Below are 22,865 nucleotides of genomic sequence, written 5' to 3'. Positions count from 1 at the left end.
GACTACAACAAATAATTACTTTCATAATCTATATATTAACATCTGAGTTATTTTTCTTTATTAATCACTTAATTGTTCAGTGTATAAAATTTTAGAAAATAGTGAAAAACAACATTGACATTCCGATTGCTTGTCTTGTCTGATTAACATGGAAGAAACAAAATATGTTGATTTCAGTCATAAAAAGGGGGGACAAAAATATTCAGTTTTTTAAAGCTGGTTCAATAGTTGCCAATGAATTTACTGTCGATCATCTTATTGAGTGAGAGTCCTGTGTGCCGGTGGAAATAGTGAAACTGCCACACGTGTGTCTGGGTATCTTGAGAAGTGCTCTATACATAAAATGTAGTATTGCTATTATGTACAGCTGGGTTCGACAGGGCAATTATTTAACCCAGAAGTTTGAAGTCGTTATACTGTTTTCAGGGAGTGATATTTGGATACTAGGCTCGATTAAGTTTTATGATTGATTAACTTATATTTTCTCCTGTCTGTATGTGACAAAACCACCTGATTTAGTAGCTTTTATTTGAAGTTCCGTACCGGAAATCTCTCACCTTGAACTGCAGGGTGATTGGCTGGTTAAGCGCAGTCGCACACAGTATCTTGGTGGAGGAGCTAACGTTAGCAGCCTCACTCCCTGCGGCGGCAGCGTCGAGCTCGGTAACGACCTGTGGCAAAGAATAGTCCAGAACATCAACAGGAGCGATTGGTGAAAAAACATGCCTCGAGTGTATATTGGACGACTGAGCTACCATGTCCGCGAAAAAGACATTCAGCGATTTTTCAGCGGATATGGGAAACTCATGGAAATCGATTTAAAAAACGGGTGAGTTATCGGTGGTCAGCTAACGTTTCCTAGCACCCGTGTTAACAACTCGTGTTAACGACGTCAATGCCGTTAAAAGCAACATTTCACGATTTCAAGCTAATGCTTTTTAAATTCTCTGTTGGCAAGCCAGTTTGCAAAACTGACTTACTGAGTTAGTTTTGCTGGAATAATTCTATTAACGACTGAAACATTATTTGTTTCCTGAACTTTGGTCTTGCTCGTGTGGCAAATGTCGCATGGCCAACATGGCGTCTTTGTGTTTGTTACGGCGCGGAGCTAGCGGGCCCAGCTAACCATACCTAGCCAGCTAGTTCAGAGCGAATGAATAGTCCGTTAACTGGATATGATTGAACGTTTTTGTTGTGACTTTATTATTATGTTACATATAAGCTCCGTTTTATTCCTCCCCAGGTATGGATTCGTGGAGTTCGAGGATAACCGGGATGCCGACGACGCCGTATATGAGCTGAACGGGAAGGAGCTGTGCGGGGAGCGGGTGATCGTCGAACATGCCCGGGGGCCGCGGCGAGACCGAGATGGCTACGGTGGGGGTTACTGGGGTGGTGGGCGCAGTAAGTGCAGTCTATTACAAGATACCCTCTCTTCCCCTTCCCCTTGGGGTGAGGTGTCGATGTGGACTGCACAGAGAGCTGTTCTGTTGATTCATACTGGCGCTGTCGACAGGCTTACAGCACAAGCACAGATATTTGTCCGTTTAAGTTGACTTTATTATCAGATACACTGTCATGGTTTATAGCCAGCCAAGCCTTCAATCCCTTGTTAATGTGTTACGTGGCTGCACGTGTGTTATGTCTCAGATTGCATGCAAACTTTAATAGTTGCTTTTATTTAAGTAATGATACTATACTGTTAGTAAGTTCACAGATATTATTATATGTATGACTACATGGAGAAGTTCTTTTGAAACCAAATACTGATCTACATTCCTCTTGTTCAGGGAATCCAGGTTAACTTTTTCCCCCTCGATCTCATCTTGTTGAACAGTTGTTCTCAGTTTTGACCATCACGGGTTGGTGACCTGCAGATTTTTGCTCCTCCCCAGTGAGCTGCACTTGACTGGTCTGTGGTCCATTATTGGGATTGAACAAAAAACTGCAAGTCAGAGCCCTCAAATAGCAGAACTCTGTTTAAGCTGAGTTGGCATTAGCTAAGATAGTTTGAAAGCAAGGCTTTCTTATCACGGTTTCCAAAGTTCTCTTGGAAGATAATTCTGTTATTATGGTGAGTCATGTTTTTGAGGGTGTGAATTTCTAAACTTCTTGTTTGCACCACAGAAGAAAGCTAATCACAAGTAATCACCACAAACCTAGCTAGTGTAGTTTTATCATTAGGACTAGACTAACATTTTCTTGTGAAATGTGTATTTTAACATTGGTATATATATTTTTATATTCGACATTAACAAAAGTCCTTGATGTTTCAATTTGAAAGAGTCCAGTTGCGGGCTGAGGCTGAGAGTCCATTGAGGCTAAAGATGACTGGCTAAGATGACTGCCTGTCCCGTTTGGCCTTGGCTTTCACCTTACAATGTGTGTGTGACCTTTGCCCCCCCTTGATCCTTGGCTGACCTAACCGGAAGCCATGATGACAGCAGCCTTTTGCCAATAGACCAGGGGCGATGGTGAGGATTGCCATTGGTTTCTATGTTGACAGCAAACATAAGTGGATCGGCTCTAGTAAAGAACTTACAAGCAAAAGAAATGTTGTAAGTGAAAAAAGTGGAAAAATTTCAGACTGACATCCGGTCAAATAACAAATACCAAAAGATTGGTGTATGTGTTTCTCAACACCGTTCTTTCTCAATTTGATCGAACAGTGTCCTTGACCGCAACCTATGTGGATGCCTCCTTTCTGTTTGTGTTACAGGGTTCAGAGGTCTTGAAAGAACATCACTGTCCATTTGTTTATGCAGCTAAAGCATCACAGTGTGATGTACCCGAAGTAAGACAGGCTTTGTATTGCCGGAAACAGATGCAGTGGTGTTCTTTGCAGCAGAGAACAACTTCGAAATGCTGAACAATACAAACTTTAAAGAGCCCATGCAGTGGCTTGTAGATCACTTATCTTGAAGCTTTGTGTTTGAAAATGGGATCAGAGGGACTCCTTTCATAATTAAGTTCAAATTTTTACCCCCTTGGACTTTTATCTGGCAAGTCTCTGCCTTGTGTTCATTTGATAACCCAGGCCAGTAGTTCTTTGTGTCTGGGCCATTTTAGTTGTTTCTAACTTTTTTTCATGTGCTGTTGTTTTTAAAGGTAGTGGTTACAGCAGCCGAAGCCGCTCTGGAAGAGATAAGTATGGACCCCCAGTCCGTACTGAGTACCGTCTCATCGTGGAGAACTTGTCCAGCCGCTGCAGTTGGCAGGACCTGAAGGTATGTTCTTGAAGACAAACATTTATTGTTTTCCTTTGGTTTGATGAACTGGCGAGTCATCAAGACGATTTACACCACTTAGACTGTCAGCGTATTTCATCGTTTTCCCCTCCACATTTTGTGTCCACCAGGACTTTATGCGTCAGGCAGGAGAGGTGACCTATGCAGATGCCCACAAGGAACGCACCAACGAGGGCGTGATCGAGTTCCGGACTCACTCGGACATGAAGAGGGCCCTAGACAAGCTGGATGGCACGGATATCAATGGGCGGAAGATTCGTCTGGTGGAGGACAGGCCCCGCAGGCGAAGATCCTACTCTGGCAGCCGCTCCAGGTAGGAATGTTACACCACCGGATAAGTTATTTAACTATAACTTTAGGCACGGTAAACTGCCCTGTCCTGAGCAAGAAATGGTTGTGAAAATGTTTGTAACTTTTGTGTTGTCATCCTCAGATCTCGTAGTCGCCGCCGCTCTCGCAGCAGGAGCCGCAGAAGCCACAGGAGCAGGAGCTCCCGGAGTCGCTCCAGATCTCACTCCAGGTGAGGATGGACATAATCTTGAGAAAATGGGAAGAAAATATAGACTGAAGTTTTAGTTTTAAGAACTGACATACACAAGGTGTATAAGCTGTGTGTTGGGCCCTGCATGAACATTTTGTTAAATCATAACATAAACATGAGGTAAAGCAAGCTGTTTCTTTTACTTCCAGGTCTCGTTCCCGCAGCAACAAGAGACGTCATCATTCCCGCTCCAGGTCTGGGAGGAAGTCTCGCTCCAAGTCAGGAGAAAGAAAATCACGCTCTCGCAACCGCAGGTCGCGTTCTCGATCCCGCAAATCCAAATCTCGTTCACGTTCCCGCAAGTCACGTTCTCGTTCGGCCGACCGGAAATCCAAGTCCCGTTCAAAGAGCCGCTCTAAGGTAAAGTCAGAGCGAGATTCTCGCAGTCGTTCCAAGGAGATGTCTGGTGAGAAGAAGTCTCGCAGTCGTTCAGCTTCCCCAGTAGAGAACGGGAAGGAGGAGCGCGCTGCCAAATCTGCCTCCCGCTCCCCATCCCCACAGGATGATGACCGCCGATCCAAGTCGAGGGAGAAGCGTTCAGCCTCCCGCTCAAAGTCCCGCTCAAGATCTCGCTCACGGTCTAGATCAGCTTCTCAGGATTAGTGGAACTAGAGAAGGAAGGCCTGTCTCTCATTGTTGAGTTTGAGCCCTATGCTGTACATACTAAGCAGTGTCGTCATACTGGCTTATGCTTCCTGACTTGTCTACTTTTCTCCTTCAAGTGTGCACTTGTCTTGAAAAATGTTTTAGATGCAGTTTTATTAGAGGATGCGCCACAGTGATAGGGCTACTTTTTTGGAATCACTTGAGTCTCTGAATCATCTGCCTCCCAAAAATCACACATTTTCTCCCTGATTTCAAAAACCTTAAAGTGCTAGTCTCAATATCTTCAGTCACTGTCTCGAAAATGTCACCTTGTCTTGCCAGTCTGTTCAAGTTAAAAGCTGGTGATGGCTAAGTGAAAGTTAAGTTGTCTTTATTGTACTTAACACCACCTCTGTTTTCAACAGATCTTGTTGAGTTGAAGATCTGTAGATTGATCTTCAACTCTGCAGCATCCATCAGGCATTGTTTGATACAACTCTGGTTTCATACTCATTCAGACTGCATGGTTGTGGGAGAAAAGTAGCGTACAGCTACAGCATTGGAGCGTTTGGTTTCCGTTTTGATCTGCAGTCTCAATTGTTTTTCAAAGAATCATCAGTCTTGGTGTTGTCTTGCGGGACTGTAAAATGCACACCGGGATGCAAGACCTTGGACTGTAGAACCGCATATTTACAAGAAAATGATAAGGGTTTGTATTTCATGTTTGAACAACTTACATTAGAGGACTATTATGATCCCTTTTTAACCTCTTGTATATAGACCATGTGATCAGCATTGAAAAACCTGATTTGTTTCTTTTTGTTGTCACTGATATTTTCTTTTTGTGACTGAGCAGGGCATCTGTGGAAGGCCACTCTTTTTTTTCTTATGGATTTCAGTTTGGCTAGACCCTCAAGGCCTCAAATGCTGTGTCCCAATTTTCTTGAATTTCCTGCTTTGTTCTGATTACAGCTTTGATAGTAAATTTACAATTTCTATTTCATTTTTTTTCTGCAAGTTTGAGTCAGGGGTTTAGGGTTTTGTCAAGCCTCTGCTTATTTAAAGTGTGCAGCTAGTACTGGAGTTTTTTGTACTCGAAAGGTACACCCATTCAAATCTCTGGAGGGTCTGCTTATGGTTTAATAACAAACATCATCAGACTTAACTGAATGCAGCCCCTCTCTCCATCTTGTGGAACAGATTTGTATTTTTTCTCCATGGAAAATGAGATCTAACAAAATGTCCTTTTTTATTGTATGTTCAATTAAAGATCTTAAAGAATAAATCTCGCCGCGTGATGTTGCTTTGTGTCAGGATTGCAAAAACCTTGACTGCGGTATCGACATGACCTATATCCTGCTAATTATATAATAAATGCTCTTTCATTAAGGGGTGGTGGAAATTAACAGACCGTGCACAGATGTGCGGCAGAAGCCGTTTGTTTGTGCTTGAAGTGAAAAGTGGCGGAACAGCTGTTGAACCGTGTGCGGCGTAATCGATAGCGCACTACATTATTTTCACATATCGACCATTACAGAAAGTGGAGCGGTTGCACTGAAGTCTTTTCGGCGTTGTATTATCGCCAGTGAGCGGTGACTGTACTGTGGGCCCGCGCATGCGCAATCGGAGCCCCGGAGCCGCAGGAGATCAGAGCTGGTAAGCCAAATTTCAGTTCCGAAATGATCTGCAACCACGAATTTATTTCACATTTATCATTGTCTTCCAACTATAGCAGACATGTAGCATTTTTAAAAACACAGACATTTAAAAGGGACAAGTGTCAGTATGTTTTTTTTCTTGAGGTAAAGCGTTTTTGGCGTTATGGATATTATCAACCACAAAGCTTTTCATCTTCAAAATATATATTTGATAATAGCAGGCGTTTCATTAACCTAATCGAGTTAAATACTTTTAAATAGTAGAAGAAACTGCGCCGAGGTTAGTAAAATATCTAACATGCCTATCGTTGTTGTGAGGTGGAAATGTTGCTCTTTCATTTGAGATGTTGGCGGAATGGGTGACAGGGTTCATTTTTCAGTAAATGGGATTTCCACGGGATTTGAGACACTGCTTTTACATATTTTTGTTTCTGGCTCAAGGCTTTCAGATCCTCCGCCATTTTAACTGAAATGCTGTGTTTTAACGTGTGCGCGTGGACTTGGAAGCTTGTGCGTAAATATTGGTGTGTCACATATCATCAATTTTTTAAATTCTGGGTAATGGATGGCCGTCAAAAAGTCACACGGGGTCATGGCTGTTGATGGAGGAAGGCGTCTCTGCTCTGCCATTTTTTGTGTAAAACGACACTCTTATAAAAAACACTTATTTTATTTAAGTTCAGAGAAACGCCGAGGAAACATTTTAAGTCTTTCTTGTGTAGTTTTCTGTTTTGTTTGGGGTTTTTTTTCAAATCGTAATCCATATGTCTAGGAGCCATTTTGGGGGAAATGCGAGGCAGTTAATATAAAAAAAAGGGAGAAAGAAAAAAGGTGTATCAGCAGAGGCTCTATGATTATATGATGGATTTAATGGTTTTATGTGTTCAGAAACGATTTAGCACAAAGTGGGCTCAGATGTCATATTATCTGTTATTTTCCTTTTCCAATGGATGCCCCCTTGTGTATTGCACACAGTAATTACCTTAAAATTAATGCTGAAAGTATTACAAAACTATTAAGATCTGACCAGTGGGAGAAAAAAAAAACATTTTGAAGGTTGAAGAACAAAGGGTCCATAATGATAGTAACTTTAGATATCTCAAGTCAAGCCAGTTTTATTTATATTACCCAAAATCACAATCAATTTGCCTCATAATGATTGACAACAAACATCACCTTTATGTTGACCCTTGATTTGGACAAATAAACACCACCAAAAAAATAAACAAAATCACAGAAACAGCAAGGGGAGGGATCCCTCTTCTAAGACATTTTTAGATGGGACCTGGACCACGAAACCACAGAAATACATCTTGTCAAAAACCTGTCCCCCGTTTAGCATTGTTTCACACTGTTCCTCACACTCTTTGCTCTCCAGCGCTCCGGAGTAAAGGACAGGAACGCTGTTATGAGTGCCAAAGTGAACATGGAGGCTCCAGCCAAAGAAGATCGTAGACCTTTGGACCCGTCCTCCTCATCCCCCAACGAGGCTGTCCTCATCTGTGGGAGTGATGGTGTGGCTAAAAAGGCCCGGCCCCAGCCCCACACCACCACGGCTCTCCTCCTGCCAGGTGAGCACAGGTCTGAGGCGGGCAGTGTCATTAGAGCTGTTAAAACCTAGTGTTACATCTTCTCAGGTTAAAGCTTCTTAAACAGCTGAATTTGCTGCTTCTCTCTGTCACATATAATTGTCAAACTGAACATCTCTGGGTTTTGGACTTTTGGTCAGAGAAAGCAAGGCAGCTGAGGACATCAGCTTGGGCTCTGCAAAGTTGTGATGGACATTTTTAAAAAATAATTTCATAGACCAAACAATTAATTGAAAAATAATCATCATTAATCGATAATATAGATAATTGTCATATCTTCACATAAGCATGGTCAGAGCATTCAGTTGCTTTAATGTCCCACCATTCTGTTGTAATTCTTTTAATGTTGCATAAGTGTGTCCTGAAGTATTGTATAGAGGATTTGCATAACACATTATCCTTCTGCCATGGCACACAATGTACATTTCAGTGTGGATGGTGTGAATGGCTGCATATCAATTTGGTTGCACTTATCAAATGTCTTGATTTACTGAAAATGCAACGTGTACTCTTTCAAAATGTGATGATTGAACCAGATCGTTCTCTTGGCTCTGAGTTGTATTTGGATGTAATGATGATCATGTCTGTCTGCACATCTACTGAAACACACAATATTCTATGTAGTGTCTAAAGAAACACTGGTCTGCAGTAATACAGGTTAATATGTCCACACAGAGCAACTGAGAGGTCCTAAAAGATACAGTTCTTAACCTCTTAAAAGATGGTAGAATTAAACACCAGCCAAGACAGGACAGTGCTCTCTATAGTAAAGATATAAATACAACTTTACTTATCATAAAATAGAATGTATGTGTAAAGGAAACAACACAGAGGTTTTGATAGATTTTCTACTTTTTGTTACATGACCATTATTATAAAAAGCATATTAAATGATTTTATTTATAATAATTCTCTTTGTCCCCTGATGCACCATAAAGGAAATTACCTTTTCTTCTAAAAACATAAGAAACATAAAACCAATTGATACAGTGAAATTATTATGTGATGAGTTAAGTGAAGTTTGCTCTCTTGGGTGAGCTCAGGCAGAAAGTTAATAAATCTGGATGCATCTCTCCTCAGCTCCTGCTCCCAGCCATAAGGTGGAGGTGACTCAAGCGGTTGCTGTGGGAGATCCAGGTAAAGGAGGCAGGGCCAGTCAGACGGCCACTCCCACCTTGACACAGGTGGGTGGGGCTTGTAGCATCGTCCATGTCCTGGAGTGGAAGGAGGGCATGGCCATCCTGCCCAGCAGCAACCTCAAGGTGAGTGATGTTCCTGGTGTTGTGAAGATTATGCTACACCTTGTTGTGGGTGTAGCAGCCCAGTAAACTACACCTCCTCGCCGCATCTTGCTTAGAGAAGATTTCAAGCTATTTCTCACTTGCTTGTTTTCTTGTTAAAGAGCTTTATAGATCGCAGCTCACTTGGTAAAGTCTCATTGATCTTATTCCCACAGCAATTAGATTAACTCACATCACACTCAGGTTGGAAACCTTTGTCCACAAAATCAACTGCAGCGAGACAACACTAAACGAGGCGCACATCTGTAAAATGTAAGGAAACAGACAATGTTGTGTTGAACATTTAAATTAATGTCAATATAAAAATATAAATCAATTTAAAAATGTCCGTAAATTCAAAGAGTGATGAAAATTATTATTATTATTAGGTATTGCAACCATTAAACTGATGTCAAGACTGTGGTGAGATATACTATATATATATACATCATATTATGAGGAGATCAAGGTGTAGGGCTTGCTACAAGAAGAATATTAAACAGTAAGTGTCCTTGTTGATTTTATTATGTCACTGCTTCAGGGCAGATTTTTCCACCTGGACTATGATGGAAATTTGAAGTGGACACTGTGAAAATTCTGCGCGCCAGGTCCCATGTGCCCATGGTTTCATATTAGTTTTTTTTCCACATAGCCAACCTGGCACATCTAACTGCATGAACAAACAGATCTAATCTTACTGGCCATCAGTCAGCCTTTAATATGAGTCTATTATTGCTCTCAGTGAGCATGATGATGTACCAGCCAGCACACTGACAAACTACAACATCTGTTATGTCTTTGCTTTGAATGTTAGTAAGGGCATTTTTTTCTTGTTTATCTCAACTGGTAACTGTCATATAAAGACAGAAATATTGCTGTGACAGCTTTATTGCCGATGACTTATAGTCTAGGCCCTGTGCATCTACTGGAAGTACTCATGTGGGTGATTGGATTCTAATCAGACAGCTTTTAACACGTCTGAGAAGCTCTAAAGACAGGTTATAATCTCATCACCCACCCTGTTCCCCTTCTTAGTTATTCAGGGAGGCATTCGGCAATTAACAACGAACAAACTGATCCAGTAAAATTTCTCATGTATGAATGGAATTAGAATTTAACATCTGGATCAGAAAGTACTAGAACTCATTCATCTGGATTAGTATAAAGGAGGCAACAGTAACAAAGCCAAACTACAAGATGAGCAAAATGTGATGCATGTTTTCTCACATCAAAAAGAGTGAGTGCTAATCACAGTAATATCTCACAACATTGTTGAATTATTAAAATGATCATTTATATATCTGTGAGGAATCTGAATTGGAACAGGCTACAAACCTGGAAAAGACAGGCAGCACTGCGCATTTTGTAAATGTCTGATAAATTGTTTTGCAGAGAAAAAAAGGTTGAATAGATACGATAAAACATCAGGACTCATTTTGACAGATGGATCCATTGATGCATATGTGTGTGTGTGTGTGTGTGTGTGTGTGTGTGTGTGTGTGTGTGTGTGTGTGTGTTGTAGTTCTGTGTGAGTGACGTTGGAACGCTGAGCACACTGATCACCCCAGGGACCACCAGCAGCACCACTGAACCAGCAGCAGGGACTTCTGGGAGATCTACTGACGCAGAAGCTGCTCCGGCAGACAAGCCAGGTAGACTCATGGTTATATAAGGTTGTAGAAATGTCAGCGACTGAGCACAAAATACTACAATTTGATGAAACATTTTCACTTTGCACACAAAAAACACTGAAAACATTTCAGAACTGGTAGCTGTCAATTTCAGTGCCTGACAAAAAAAATGAATATGTTGAAATGCTATTTTGTTCAACGAAAAAAAAAAGTCAGATTGTATTTGCTCGTGTTGCAGGTGTCATGCTAGTCAAGAACCATCACTTTCTATACATGGCAGCACTGATATCTGAAGCATTTCACAGTGTTCAATGATCACTTGTGTGTGTATTAAGCAGAAATGAGCGATAATTACATCAGCTGCAGCAGAGCTCCTCTTGACAAGTGGAGAGAGTGCAGCTGCAGGTTCATGTTAAAAATATCAAGCAGGCATCACTCCGATGTTTGGGAAAAAAAAGTCTAATTTACAGCTGAAAAAATGGATACAAGTAATCAGTAAGTAGGGGAAATAGTCATAAACATAATAATATACCAGAAATACACAAACGTATCCCATGTGAATTCAATAAAGGAAATAAACATAATTTTGATTTGAACTTTAAATTTCTATCATCAGTTTTCACCTGTAGCCTTTTCACTGACTGGCCTGTTTCTGTCAGATGTGTCAGCTCCTGTTGGCTCTGTGAGAGGTGTGGCCGTGGAGCCGGGGAGGTTGGTGCCAGTCAAACCTGAAGTCCAGGTGGGACTGGGACAACATAACCATGATCCCAGAGCTCAGAGGACGTACACAGAGGAGCTACGCAGGGAGCCCGTCACCGACAAGTATGTTCACAACAGCTGCTTTGTCGTGTAGCTTTAAAAAGAAGTGTACACCAGCACAATCATTCATGCACACACTCTTCTCTTTTAGTTCTCAGTATATCAGTCACTTGTGTATTAATACTCACTCTTATATCTGACATTTACGAGGTATGGCTATTAAATAATGAGACTATGCTTATGAGGATAAAACCTCGTGGTTCACAGTCACACCAAGTGTTATATATTAAAGGTTGGGTATTCATGCACAACTGCTATTGAGTTGAGCAAGGCATTAACTGGAATTTTTTTGTGAAATTTCAACAAAACAGTAGCTGTATCTTTTCGTGCATTGTATGGTGAACAGTGCATGTCACATGCATGCATGTTTGAATGGCACAAAAGATTTTGTGAAGGCAGAGAGAATGTCCAAGATGATGAACGTTCTTGGTGCCCATGCACATCAAAAAATTCTGAAAACATTCAACAAACTGAACAAATTGTTCAGAATGATTGACGACTCAATATAAGAATGATAGCAGAAATGGTCTCCACTGACAGTTCGGGAAATTTTGCATGAAAATTTGAACATGACAAAAGTGTGTGTCAAAGTTGTCCCAAAACTTCTGACTCCTGATCAAAAGGTAAAGCAGTTTCTGGCCCAAAAACAAATCACAGTGCTCGATCACTTGACTTTTTCCTTATTCCTAAGGTCAAATCTGTGCTCAGAGGAACACGTTTTTGAGAAAAGAAAGAGGTTCGGAGACAACTGTCAGAAGAAAACCTACTCTACTGCTTTGATCAGTGGAAAACCTGAATACAGCGGTGTGTTGACGCAGAAGGAGAGTCTGTTGAAGGAGAAAGACATTGAAAAATGTTTATGCTCAATAAAATTGTATCACAGCATTAATCTTGTTATTTGATAGCCATACCTTGTATACTGTTTACAAGACTGTTTTAGACGTCCTAAAACTACTACCGATGATGTGCTCTGCTTTGCCACCTTTTTTGTCTTTTGATTTCTTGTTTCCATGGGTCATTCCCTCATTAAAGATGCCATTCCAAAGCACTGTTATTAGTTGCTGCTATAGATTTGCATCTGGGTTTCATCCGGTGTGTCCTCTGAACACTGACAATAGAATAAATATGCAACATGCTCCCTGTGGTGTGTTGATGATGTGTAAAACACTGTAGACTTGGTTTTTACAGCGGTTTTACTGAAGGTAACCAATGCACCCAGTAAACAACAGCAACTGTATCTCAAAGTCTGCTGCAAAGTATTGCAAAATTGTGAAATATCCTCACTGCAGTGGGGCTGTCATTCTGGGAAACTTATCCTATACAAATAGGGTACTGTAAAAATACAACAAAGTCAATCCATAGCTGAGTGTGCGAGGTAAAAATTAACATCTGTTTAAAAATTAAAAATTAACATCTGTCCTCTGTATCTGCACTTCAGGAGGAGCGCCGGGGTGGAGAAGGTGCCAGCAGGTGGAAGGGTCTCCTCCCTCAACCCTGATCACCTGAAACCCATGAGGAAGAGGAAGAGGAAGGAGTACCTAAGTCCTTCGGAGGAAGACTCTGACATTGAAGGAACGGTGGGACAGCATTATTATTTCCATTTAACACCTGGAGATAACCAAATGATAACCAGATGTTCTCATATCTGATGATAGATGTGCATGATTATTATACATAAAGTATTGTATAGTATAAGCAACATGGTGGGAAAAGCTGACTGAGGTTAAATAGTCGTTGGAAATAATATAAAATGTTCTCTTATCAAAAATCTGCTTAAATTCAGTGACTGTATTGTCTTTTTACTCTTTACACTCATGTAGGTTTTATTAACCTTTTTTAGGATGAGAAAATGGATGACTCTAAAGCAGACAGCAGACAAATCAGAGGAGGTTGGACTCATCATTTTTTACCTGTCTCTCTGTCATCTTTTCATTCTTTTTTGTGTTGCTTTGCTTATTTGTTTCCTCCACCTATTTGTCCTCCCTTCCTGCTTTCCCCCACTCACAGAGGGGGACGCCTTAACAATGTCAAGTGAAGTCATAGCAACGTTTCCCTTAAGATATAATGCGATTGCATACCACAGCACAAATTATACCTTCAAGCTGATCAACGTCTCTGTGACACCGTCAAAAACACGTGGTTATATTTATCATAGGGCTGCGACATTTAATTTTTTTATGTGCCAGTTATTTCATCCAACCCTTGTACATGCACAGTACTTTTTATCTTGTCCCTCCCTGACCTTTAATTACCTTTCGTTCTTTTATTTCAATTTCTAGCCCTACAGACTGAACAGATATAGGAATGGAGGAAGATAATATAATGTCGCAATTTAGGTTTTTTTTTTTGAAACAGACATTTTCATTTAGAACTTGCATGTAATATAACAGAGGCAGAGACGTCCCAACATCAGCTGCTCAGGGAATCTGTTTCTTTCCCTTCCTGACCTCTTTTCTTTCATCTGTTACACCATTGCACTCCTCTCCCTGTTTCCTTTAGTTTGAGCTTGTGTTCCAGTAATATCTTGCTCTAATGCACATTGTATAAATGAATGAACTAATTGGTATTTTTGGTGAAGCTGGAGACAGTAAGACAGAGCAGTGGACATGGGCTCAGTATCTGGAAGAAACCAAAGCTGTTGCTGCTCCCAACAAGCTTTTCCAAGAGGTATGTTAGAGTCTAATATTCAGACTGTAGTTTCAGCCTGAGCTAGTGCCGTGTACACGCAGGTTCCCCCTGTACACCCATGATTTTTTACTACTTCTTTTACTGCCACTGCAGCTCTCCTTAGAGAACAGGGACGATTCTGTTGCCCTTAGCAGAAAAAATGGTATCGCATTGTCAAGGGAGGAAATGAGAAATGTAAATGTTGGAGAAAGTGATGCATGCAGCTAAAGGCATATATATATATATATATATATGTATATATATATATTTTTTTAATTTTTTTATTTTGTCATAGGATGTAATATCTAGGGAGTTCTTACAGTGATTTCGTTTGAAAGTAATTTATTCCTCTTAACAATATGAACATTTTTTGCTACCCAAGCCTGGCCCTGAAGAGACTTTTTGTCCTCGGGAAAATAGAGTAAAATAATTACTACAAGAATGATAACATCGCTTTAATCTCTACTAGTCCATTTGCTGTGTTCTTATCTATCCTCTGTTCTTTCCCCTGATCCAATTTCCCAACAAGTATAATTTCTTTCCACTCAATTTTATTTTAATCTCTGTGTGTTCTGTACTGAAATATTTGCTCTTTTATCCTGTGTGTCCAGTCCCAGAGAGTGCCAACAGTAAAGAATGGCTTTAAACAGGGGATGAAGCTGGAAGGCATCGATCCGCAGCATCCATCCATGTACTTCGTCCTCACTGTGGCCGAGGTGAGCCAGACGTCCATTAACACGGTCGATGGATCTTAATGGCCAGGAGGATTATTTAGGATTAAAAATCACCCCTCACATTCGCAGACTGCTTTGCATGCAGGAGGAGTTCAGCCTGGTGTCGCCTCCTCCAGCCTGCTTTGTTTTTTTCTGTAATGTATCATGTCGTCGCCCAGGTCTGTGGTTACCGGCTGCGACTCCATTTTGACGGGTACTCTGACTGCCATGACTTCTGGGTGAATGCCAACTCCCCTGACATCCACCCTGCAGGGTGGTGTGAGAGCACAGGACACAAACTGCACACTCCCAAAGGTCAGAGGTGACAACACTCTGTACGTCATGAAAGACCAAAGACCAGACAGATTTTAAACAGAGTGAAATAAGACGTCCTTTACTTATCTTTATCCTTTCACACAATAATTCTTCTCTTTTAAAGAAATATGAGGAAATAGACGTGTGTTTACACTCTTGCCAAGAGTTAAATGAGAAGATTGATACAACTCTTATGTCTATATGGTAAGTATGAAGCTGGTGCCTGCAGCTAGTTAGCTTAGCGTAACATAAAGACTACAAATGCAGTTATTCAATTCAGTTCAGTTCAATTTTATTTATATAGCGCCAAATCACAACAAAAGTCATCTCAAGGCACTTTTCCTATAGAGCAGGTCTAGACCATACTTTTTAAAATATGGTATTTACAGAGAGAGACCCAACAGTTCCCACCATGAGCAGCACTAGGCGAAAGTAGCCCACCTGTTTCCAGTCTTTATGGGAAGCTAAGTTTGGTATATTAACCATACAGATATGAAAGTGTTACCAAATCCTCTCATCTAACTCTGGGAATGAAAGCGAATTAGCATAATTATTCCTCTAAGTATCATGCTGTTTTGCCAAAATATGAATCTTGTTAATCTTGTGTATTTCTGTCCTTCCTGCAGGTTGTAAAGAGGAGGAGTTTACCTGGACCAACTACCTGAGAATGACTAAAGCACAAGTGGCTCCCAAAGAATTGTTTGCCAGTCCTGGGAGGGTAACTGTTGCTATATAATCGTATTAATATATGGTAGCTGTATTATCTACATGGATGAGGTTAAAGTTTTAATGTTGGAAAATCTCCAAATCCGATGAGACAACTCAAAAAAGGCTTTGAACAATAATATCTATAATGATAGTGACCGTTAGTCTGTGTCACATAATTTTGACATCGTTGCTTTCTGTGCAGATCGATGTGAAGTGCGGTTTCGAGATAGGAATGAAGCTGGAGGCTGTCGACCGTATGAACCCCTCCCTCATCTGTGTAGCAACCGTCACTGACATGGTAGACGACCGCTTCCTGGTTCATTTTGACAACTGGGATGACACATATGATTACTGGTGAGTCTTTCTGAATGCATGCGCTCTTTGAAAGGACTGAATTAATATGATACTGAGCAGCTATAGAGAAACTGTGGACAGGCTTGTGATTTGCTCAGAAATTGTTAAATGTAGACTGAGAATGCTGAGAACAGAGTCACATATCTCCTATAATATTTCCTGCCTTTCACCACATAAAGTTGCTATGGTTAAAGTGTAAGCAAAAAAATGATTAACCTTTAGAGTGTATGAACTCTCTGTTTATTTTCTCCAGGTTCTGTAAACATAAAGACACACCAGGATAATCACATCTCTGTTCATTAGAGATCTTCATTAAAACATCTTGGTCATCACCTCTGAGGTCCCCAGGTTGCTCTTACCTGCCAGCATGTGTTTAACAATACTAATGCTTTAACAACATTAGTTTTCAGCCTAAATTCCCCCAAAATGAAATAAGAATAAAAAAAACAATCTGCGTTAAATTTAAATTTAGTAAAAAAAAAAAAAAAAAAATACATGGGGGACATAGTGCTGTATTGTGCCATATTAACCATACTGTCCAGCAGATTACTGAGCCTCACATATCACATACAGAGGGTTCATCTTTGCTTGAAACATTCCCTGGTGAGGCCTTTCACATTACGTGCAGCCATTGATTTTGTGTTTCTATAATGCTTTAAACCAGTATCAGCTAAGTAAAGTAAAAACAGTTCTGGCATCAGATTGACAGCTCTCTTTTTTGCAGCCTCCTAACTCATTTAATTCACAAGCTTTTTCTTCACCATGAATCTATTAAACTGCTGAATTGCGCATTTATTATAGTCTGTGTTATTTCTGTCTCTACCAACTTTTCTGTAAACTTTTAAAAATGTTCTTTTATAACAACAGTGGATGTTGTTGTTGGCTATCAAAATATGCAGGTGTGATGCCAGCAGTCCGTACATTCATCCTATTGGTTGGTGCCAGGAGAGGAACCTGCCCCTAACACCACCCCAAGGTGACCAGTGTGTTCCCTGTTAATCATTCATTTTAATCATGTTCATAGTCGAACCGCAGGTCATACACTTAAAAAGCAACTCTTTCAAATTGTCCTTTTGTTCCTCTGATGTTTATTAAACAGTACAAATACAGACATCACACCCTAAATGTATGCATGGAAGGAAGTACTTCAAATATATTTTCCATGTAGAGGAATGTTAATGGGTTTTATAGTATATACTTTTATATAATCACAAATATTAGCACAAATTACTGATAAGAGGAATATTGGGCACAGTGTGGGCGTAGCATGGGATGAATGTTTATGTTTGTATTCACTGTTCAATGTGAAATCTTTGGCTGCACCAGATTACCCAGACCAGGGCCGGTTCTCCTGGCCTCGCTACCTGGAGGAGACTGGTTCTAAAGCAGTGGCTCCTGACGCCTTTAAAGTGGTGAGAACAGAGAATACCATTTAATTCACATAAGGAATCTAGGTGAACTGTGGTGTGGCTCTGTGTTATAGGCAGGCAGAGGAGAGCCATAGTTATAATACTGATAATGTCAGGGTCATTTTTGTCACAGTCATATCAGTTACTTAGAGAATGTGGCGTATGTAATCACAGTAGTATTACAACATAGCAATTAAATACTAGAAATTAAGAATGCTGCAAGTTTAGCCATTTCTTTAAAAGTATGCTTGAAGGTGTTTTTCCTCATCCTCTGCTGTGTCTTTAGCGTGTGGCCCACAGCTTCCAGCCTCAGATGAAACTGGAGGCTGTGGACAAGAGAAGTCCTGGTCTGATCAGAGTGGCCACAGTGGAGGAGGTCGAGACTCATCGCATTAAGGTAGTACTCTGTGTGTGTGTGTGTGTGTGTGTGTGTGTGTGTGTGTGTGTGTGTGTGTGTGTGTGTGAGTCCTGAACATTTGAGTACTAAGTGTCTGAGGATAGGCGTTTTATGATCTTGTTTAAAATGTCTCTCCATCTCCCTTAAGTCCATTACAGCTTTAACCGAGTGTACTTGTCAGCAGGGGCCTTGTCACTAATGGTTTATATGTGCCCGTTGGAGTAAGTGTTTAAAGTGTGCATGTGCATGTACAGTGTTCATACGTGTTATAGCTCCATCTCTGTTGCTCCTCCAGGTCCATTACGATGGCTGGAGTCATGTCTATGATGAGTGGATGGACTCAGATCACCCAGACATACATCCAGCAGGCTGGTGTGAGGCGACTGGTCACCCACTAAAAGTTCCCCCACGGGACCCCAAAACACAGCAGCCACATGGTAACAACTACAGTATTTCACTTTGTTTGCATTTAAACTGGAAAACTGGAAGTCAGTTCTTCTTGACGGCATTAAATTGTAGGAAAAATGTATATTCTGTGTTCTGACTCTGTTCTGACTGATAATTGCATTGCATATAGAAAAGTAAAAAATGAGGATATTGTGTAAATTTAAATACTAATTGAAATTACAATGCCTCTTTAAGTGTCTTGTTAAAAAACTATTTTTAAAAAAGAAACCCTAACCCTTTTTCTGTATTTATAACTGTCAGTGTTAAATCCTGTTAATAAACCAAATTATCCTGAAATCGATATTCCACCACTTACTCTGGTGCTATTTACATTTTTATTGAATCGTCTGTGTTGTTATTTCTAATATCCTATGATCTACGTGTATACTGTGTGTACTGTTAATATTATGTATTGCTGTAAAAAGACTTTTGGACATGTTACAGCAGAAAAAGCACAGGTGTAAATAATAGTGGTTGTGCTTTTCTCTCTGTAAATATGTTGTAATTTAATAAATAATTATATACAGTGCAGCTTTGGACGAGGGGTTGTGACCATCACTCTGTGTTTGTCTATATGTATATATACACGCAAGGGTTCATCTGTGTGTGTTTGTATGCACGTAGGTGTGAGGGAGCCTCCTGCTACGGGTCAGTCGACCTACCCCTCCTCTGTTCCCTGCAAACCCATCAGCCACCCCAGAACCAACAAGTACAGCTTCCACAATCGGTCAGCACGATAGAAAACATGAGTGAGAGACTTTACTGAGGTCACTGAGGCCAGATTTTCATTTGACTGTGGACATGTGTCTTTGAAACAGGAAGTGTCCAACTCCTGGTTGTGACGGTTCAGGCCATGTGACCGGTCGTTTCACCGCCCATCACTGCATATCCGGCTGCCCACTGGCTGAGCGTAACCAGGGCAGGCTGAAGGCTGACCTGTCAGACTCAGAGTGCAAGAGGAACCTCTTCTTTGGCCAGAGGACCAAGAAGACCCATTACCGTGGCAGGTAAAGGTGTGTGTGTGTGTGTGTGTGTGTGTGTGTGTACTTAGGTCGGATTTTGTCTCACATTAATCTTTACCTCCTTTTTCAGGATTGGTCGTCCTCCTAAATACAGGAAGAACCAGCAGAGAGATTACCAGAGTGAGTTTTCTAAATGCACACTGTATTTCTTACTTCTGTTGGATTTAATTAACACAGGAGATGTGGATGGCAGTTTGTTGGCTCAGTCTTTCTCATGACATGTGCAGGTGTGAATGTTGTAGCTGAGTCACATCTGACACAGTTTGGCAGCAACACCTGTTTTTTGGAAAAAATTTGATTTTTTTTATAAAAATGGTCAAATTGGACATTTTGACCTGTCATAGTATGAAAAGCACAAGTGGAACTGACACTGCTAATGGAGGTGCTGTTCCACAGTCTGTTTCACAGTAAGCCAGGTCATCAAATGGAATTAATTGCACCTGTGTTTTTGCTGCTATGATATGTCAAAATTGTTGACTGTTGTGAAAAAAAAGGCTTATCTGCAGCTTTAATCTGAAATATTTGCGAAGTGTGTGTTTTTTAACGTGTGTTTGTCCTCAGACATGTCCTCGGAGGGCGTGTATCCGTCACTGTTCATGTCGGCTCTGAGCGGTCAGTCGGACAGGACTCTGTCTCTCTGCTGGGAGCAGCACTGTAAGCTGCTGCCTGGCGTTCAGGGCATCCATGCCAGTCAGGTGGCGGCATGGAGCATCGAAGAGGTCAGTAAATATAATCGCCTATCTTCACATTTATTTATTTGTATTTTGATTATTTGAAATGTGAATTCTGTGCTGCAGGTCTTCAGGTTTGTCCAGAATCTTATCGGCTGTGAAGAACAGGCTCGTCTCTTCAAGGAAGAGGTGAGACCACAGGGTGTTTGTAAAGAAATACTGGGTTAATTCACAACTGTCTGCTAAGTGTCATTCAGTCAGCACTGTTGAGCATCTTCTTCTCTCATCACTGTTCTTTGCTGATGACGCTCTTCTGTACACAATCAAATTAACACCTGAGACCATCTCAAAGTAAAACAGGCCATTGTAATCTTCATCAGATTGACTCAGGGCTACATTTTCAGAGCTGCTGTACTGTATAATAAGGTATTTCTGTTATTTTGTCCACCCCCTCGTGAGTATGACCTGGTCCATCACCACTGTTGTGTCTGCGTCCCTGCAGATGATTGATGGGGAGGCCTTCCTGCTGCTCACCCAGACTGACATTGTGAAGATCATGAGCATCAAGCTTGGCCCCGCCCTCAAGATCTCCAACGCCATTCTCATGTTCAAGAGCACAGACGAGGGACTCAAGTGAGCCCGTCCTCACTCGCAGGGGAGGGGAGGGGAGGGAGGGGTGGTATGGCTTGGGGTGGGGGTGGGGTGTTGGCGAGCCTCCAATCATCATGTGCCAAATTCATTTTCTTGCAGGGAAAAGATCCTGACCCCTTTTTTTTTCATGTGTTTGGTGTCCTGTACCCATCAGAGAGAGGGAGGGGTGGTGGGGGTCCATTCAGGGTAAAGGGGGAATAAAGGAGAGGTTAGAAGAAGAAGGGAAATTAGGAAATACAAATACTATTTAGGAGTCTTTTGGGACAAAAGGGTGGATCCTGCTGCCACTCACAGCCACACTGGAGATACTCAGAAACTAATACTATTAATGCTTTTACTCCCTGAATGAGCTGGAACTGTACTAAGACCATCCTTTCACAGGTGGACTCATTGTGGGGGAAAAAAATACACATGACCAAATTTTCATGAGTACTCCAGCCAGATTTGGACAAAACCATTGGTTAACACCATTGGTGTTAATAGGAATTGAGGGAAATATAAATGCTGACTAAGAGGGACTGAAATGGGAGGACGGGGGGGGGGCAAAATCTGATTAAAAAGAGTTAAATGCAGTAGGCGAGGCTGGTCAGTGAGGCTCCTACAAGCTTCACGTTTTGTGCAATAAAAAAGTCGAGACAGATGTACTGTAGTTAGTAACACTTTATATCACAGCTCCTTTATGTTATCAGACTGATTCTAACACTGTAACAGAAAGTAAATAAGCTGCTTTGTTCAGACTGTTGGGAAAAGGTTTATGTTAGTGGCAGAGCCTCATTCTCTGTTGACTGATTATTCTTAAGTATTAGTCATTTGTGGTCACTTTACTGTGAAAACTCAAGTGGTAGCAGGAGCTGTAATGTAAAATGTTACCCTCTGATGTAGAATCTGAGTCAGAGAACAGAAACAACACAGTTTTTAGTTTTGCAAAAAATCTTAAATTATTTTTTAGCAGTTCTTAATAGATGACTTAGATGAAAAGGACACTTTGCATTGGCATTTTAGCACAACTGTGAAACCCTAATGGATTTTACACAATGATATTCCCACACTTGGTCACTAGAGAGTGCAAAAATCCACATTTTAGCACTATAAACAAGGATTTGATATCTAGCCAAAGGAGTTCTCTGCAGTTTACATGTGATGGAAACTCCTTCAGAGTGTGTTCTTTGAGATGTTTACATTTTATGTCAGAATAGGTTAAAAAAAAAAAATAATGTATGGATTTGATATTGTAAGATGAAAGTTATTTTACTGGAAAGTTTTAAGGGCTCCTGGAATCTCGAATCTGACTTTGCGTGTCTCTCTGGTGGGATTTGTGTGTGCGTGTGTGTGTGTGTGTGTGTCAAGATAATCTCGGGTCACAAATGTCATTCAGTCCATATGAATTAATAAAAGTCCAAAGCTGTCTTGTCTGATGCAAGTCTCTGCTTCTCGTCTTATTTCAAGGATCACACACACACACACTTTGCATTTCCTGTCTCTGGCAGGTGTGGCCTGTGTGCTGCACTATTGACTATAAACTTTTTCTTGTATCACACCCCCCTATTGACCATATTGTTGTCAACAGTTGGCTGTGGTGGTGACTCCTTTCACGCCCTCTCTGCCTTCACTGCTTATCTTCATGTTCCGATGCAGAAAAACAGGCGTCGCTGATGATCTGCTGCTGCAGCCTGACGCAGCAAAATGAAAGTACTCCATTGACTGCAGAGTGGTAAATGTTTCATACAGGAAGGTAACAGCAGGTGTATGGGATTTATTTTATATCCTTTGGAAGGAGGATGCTTAGAAGACTGGAGATTTGCTTTTAAAATAAAAGCATGCTTATTTGCAGGAGTGGAGAAGTTTTGAAATCCACCCTCAGTTAAAATTAAGTAGAAGCAAAGAGTACATTCCCAGAGTAAACCTATGAAGCTGTTCATTTAAAATAATAGTGAGAGCAGAGTCAGTTGCATATAGTATTTCTCTATAGACAGCTATCTGTTTGCAAAATAAATAGAATAAAGAATATAAACAGTAAATGTAACAAAAAATAAAACTTGGTTGCTACTTGTCCTTGTCTTATTTTGAAAGCAGAGAGCAGAGAGAGAGTTAAATTATTTTGTCTGGACACACACTGACCCACACACACACCTACACACACCTACACAGAGTCACTGACAG

General features: G+C 40.9%; 2 protein-coding genes across 3 annotated transcripts; both read left to right on the top strand.

Annotated features, from left to right (window-relative positions):
- Positions 1–606: 606 nt before the first annotated feature.
- Positions 607–5,659, top strand: LOC108891668 (serine/arginine-rich splicing factor 6). Of its 2 annotated transcripts, none has more exons than XM_018688922.2 (6): positions 607–829; positions 1,244–1,404; positions 3,109–3,227; positions 3,359–3,561; positions 3,682–3,768; positions 3,939–5,659. In XM_018688922.2, the coding sequence occupies exons 1-6, from the start codon at positions 723–725 to the stop codon at positions 4,390–4,392; spliced, it is 1,131 nt and encodes a 376-aa protein (XP_018544438.1). In that variant the 5' UTR covers positions 607–722; the 3' UTR covers positions 4,393–5,659. The 2 variants fall into 2 exon arrangements, with proteins under 2 accessions (XP_018544438.1, XP_018544439.1); XM_018688923.2 differs by having other exon boundaries at positions 609–829; positions 1,244–1,377.
- A 112-nt stretch (positions 5,660–5,771) lies between these two features.
- Positions 5,772–22,120, top strand: l3mbtl1 (L3MBTL histone methyl-lysine binding protein 1). Its single transcript, XM_018688874.2, has 22 exons — positions 5,772–6,030; positions 7,411–7,603; positions 8,702–8,883; positions 10,424–10,553; positions 11,192–11,354; positions 12,790–12,928; positions 13,192–13,240; positions 13,930–14,018; positions 14,630–14,734; positions 14,911–15,046; positions 15,673–15,764; positions 15,957–16,108; positions 17,008–17,084; positions 17,435–17,520; positions 17,804–17,914; positions 18,210–18,351; positions 18,986–19,088; positions 19,180–19,368; positions 19,454–19,503; positions 19,945–20,102; positions 20,181–20,243; positions 20,557–22,120. Exons 2-22 carry the CDS (start codon positions 7,441–7,443, stop codon positions 20,689–20,691), a joined length of 2,514 nt encoding a protein of 837 aa, XP_018544390.1. The 5' UTR covers positions 5,772–6,030; positions 7,411–7,440; the 3' UTR covers positions 20,692–22,120.
- The last annotated feature ends 745 nt before the right edge of the window (positions 22,121–22,865 follow it).

Source organism: Lates calcarifer, linkage group LG6 (genome assembly GCF_001640805.2).
Source record: "Lates calcarifer isolate ASB-BC8 linkage group LG6, TLL_Latcal_v3, whole genome shotgun sequence".
Classification (NCBI taxonomy): domain Eukaryota; kingdom Metazoa; phylum Chordata; class Actinopteri; family Centropomidae; genus Lates; species Lates calcarifer.
The sequence above is the reverse complement of the archived record's forward strand: the minus strand, read 5'-3'. Positions and strand labels throughout refer to the sequence as shown.

Excerpts from the sequence above, each read along its gene's own strand:
- LOC108891668 (XM_018688922.2), top strand. The coding sequence starts at position 723 with ATGCCTCGAGTGTATATTGGACGACTGAGCTACCATGTCCGCGAAAAA. Across the intron at positions 1,405-3,108 it reads TTACTGGGGTGGTGGGCGCA|GTAGTGGTTACAGCAGCCGA; the intron begins GTAAGTGCAGTC and ends TTGTTTTTAAAG. Across the intron at positions 3,562-3,681 it reads TACTCTGGCAGCCGCTCCAG|ATCTCGTAGTCGCCGCCGCT; the intron begins GTAGGAATGTTA and ends TGTCATCCTCAG.
- l3mbtl1 (XM_018688874.2), top strand. The coding sequence starts at position 7,441 with ATGAGTGCCAAAGTGAACATGGAGGCTCCAGCCAAAGAAGATCGTAGA. Across the intron at positions 18,352-18,985 it reads CAAAACACAGCAGCCACATG|GTGTGAGGGAGCCTCCTGCT; the intron begins GTAACAACTACA and ends GTATGCACGTAG. Across the intron at positions 20,103-20,180 it reads CGGCATGGAGCATCGAAGAG|GTCTTCAGGTTTGTCCAGAA; the intron begins GTCAGTAAATAT and ends TCTGTGCTGCAG.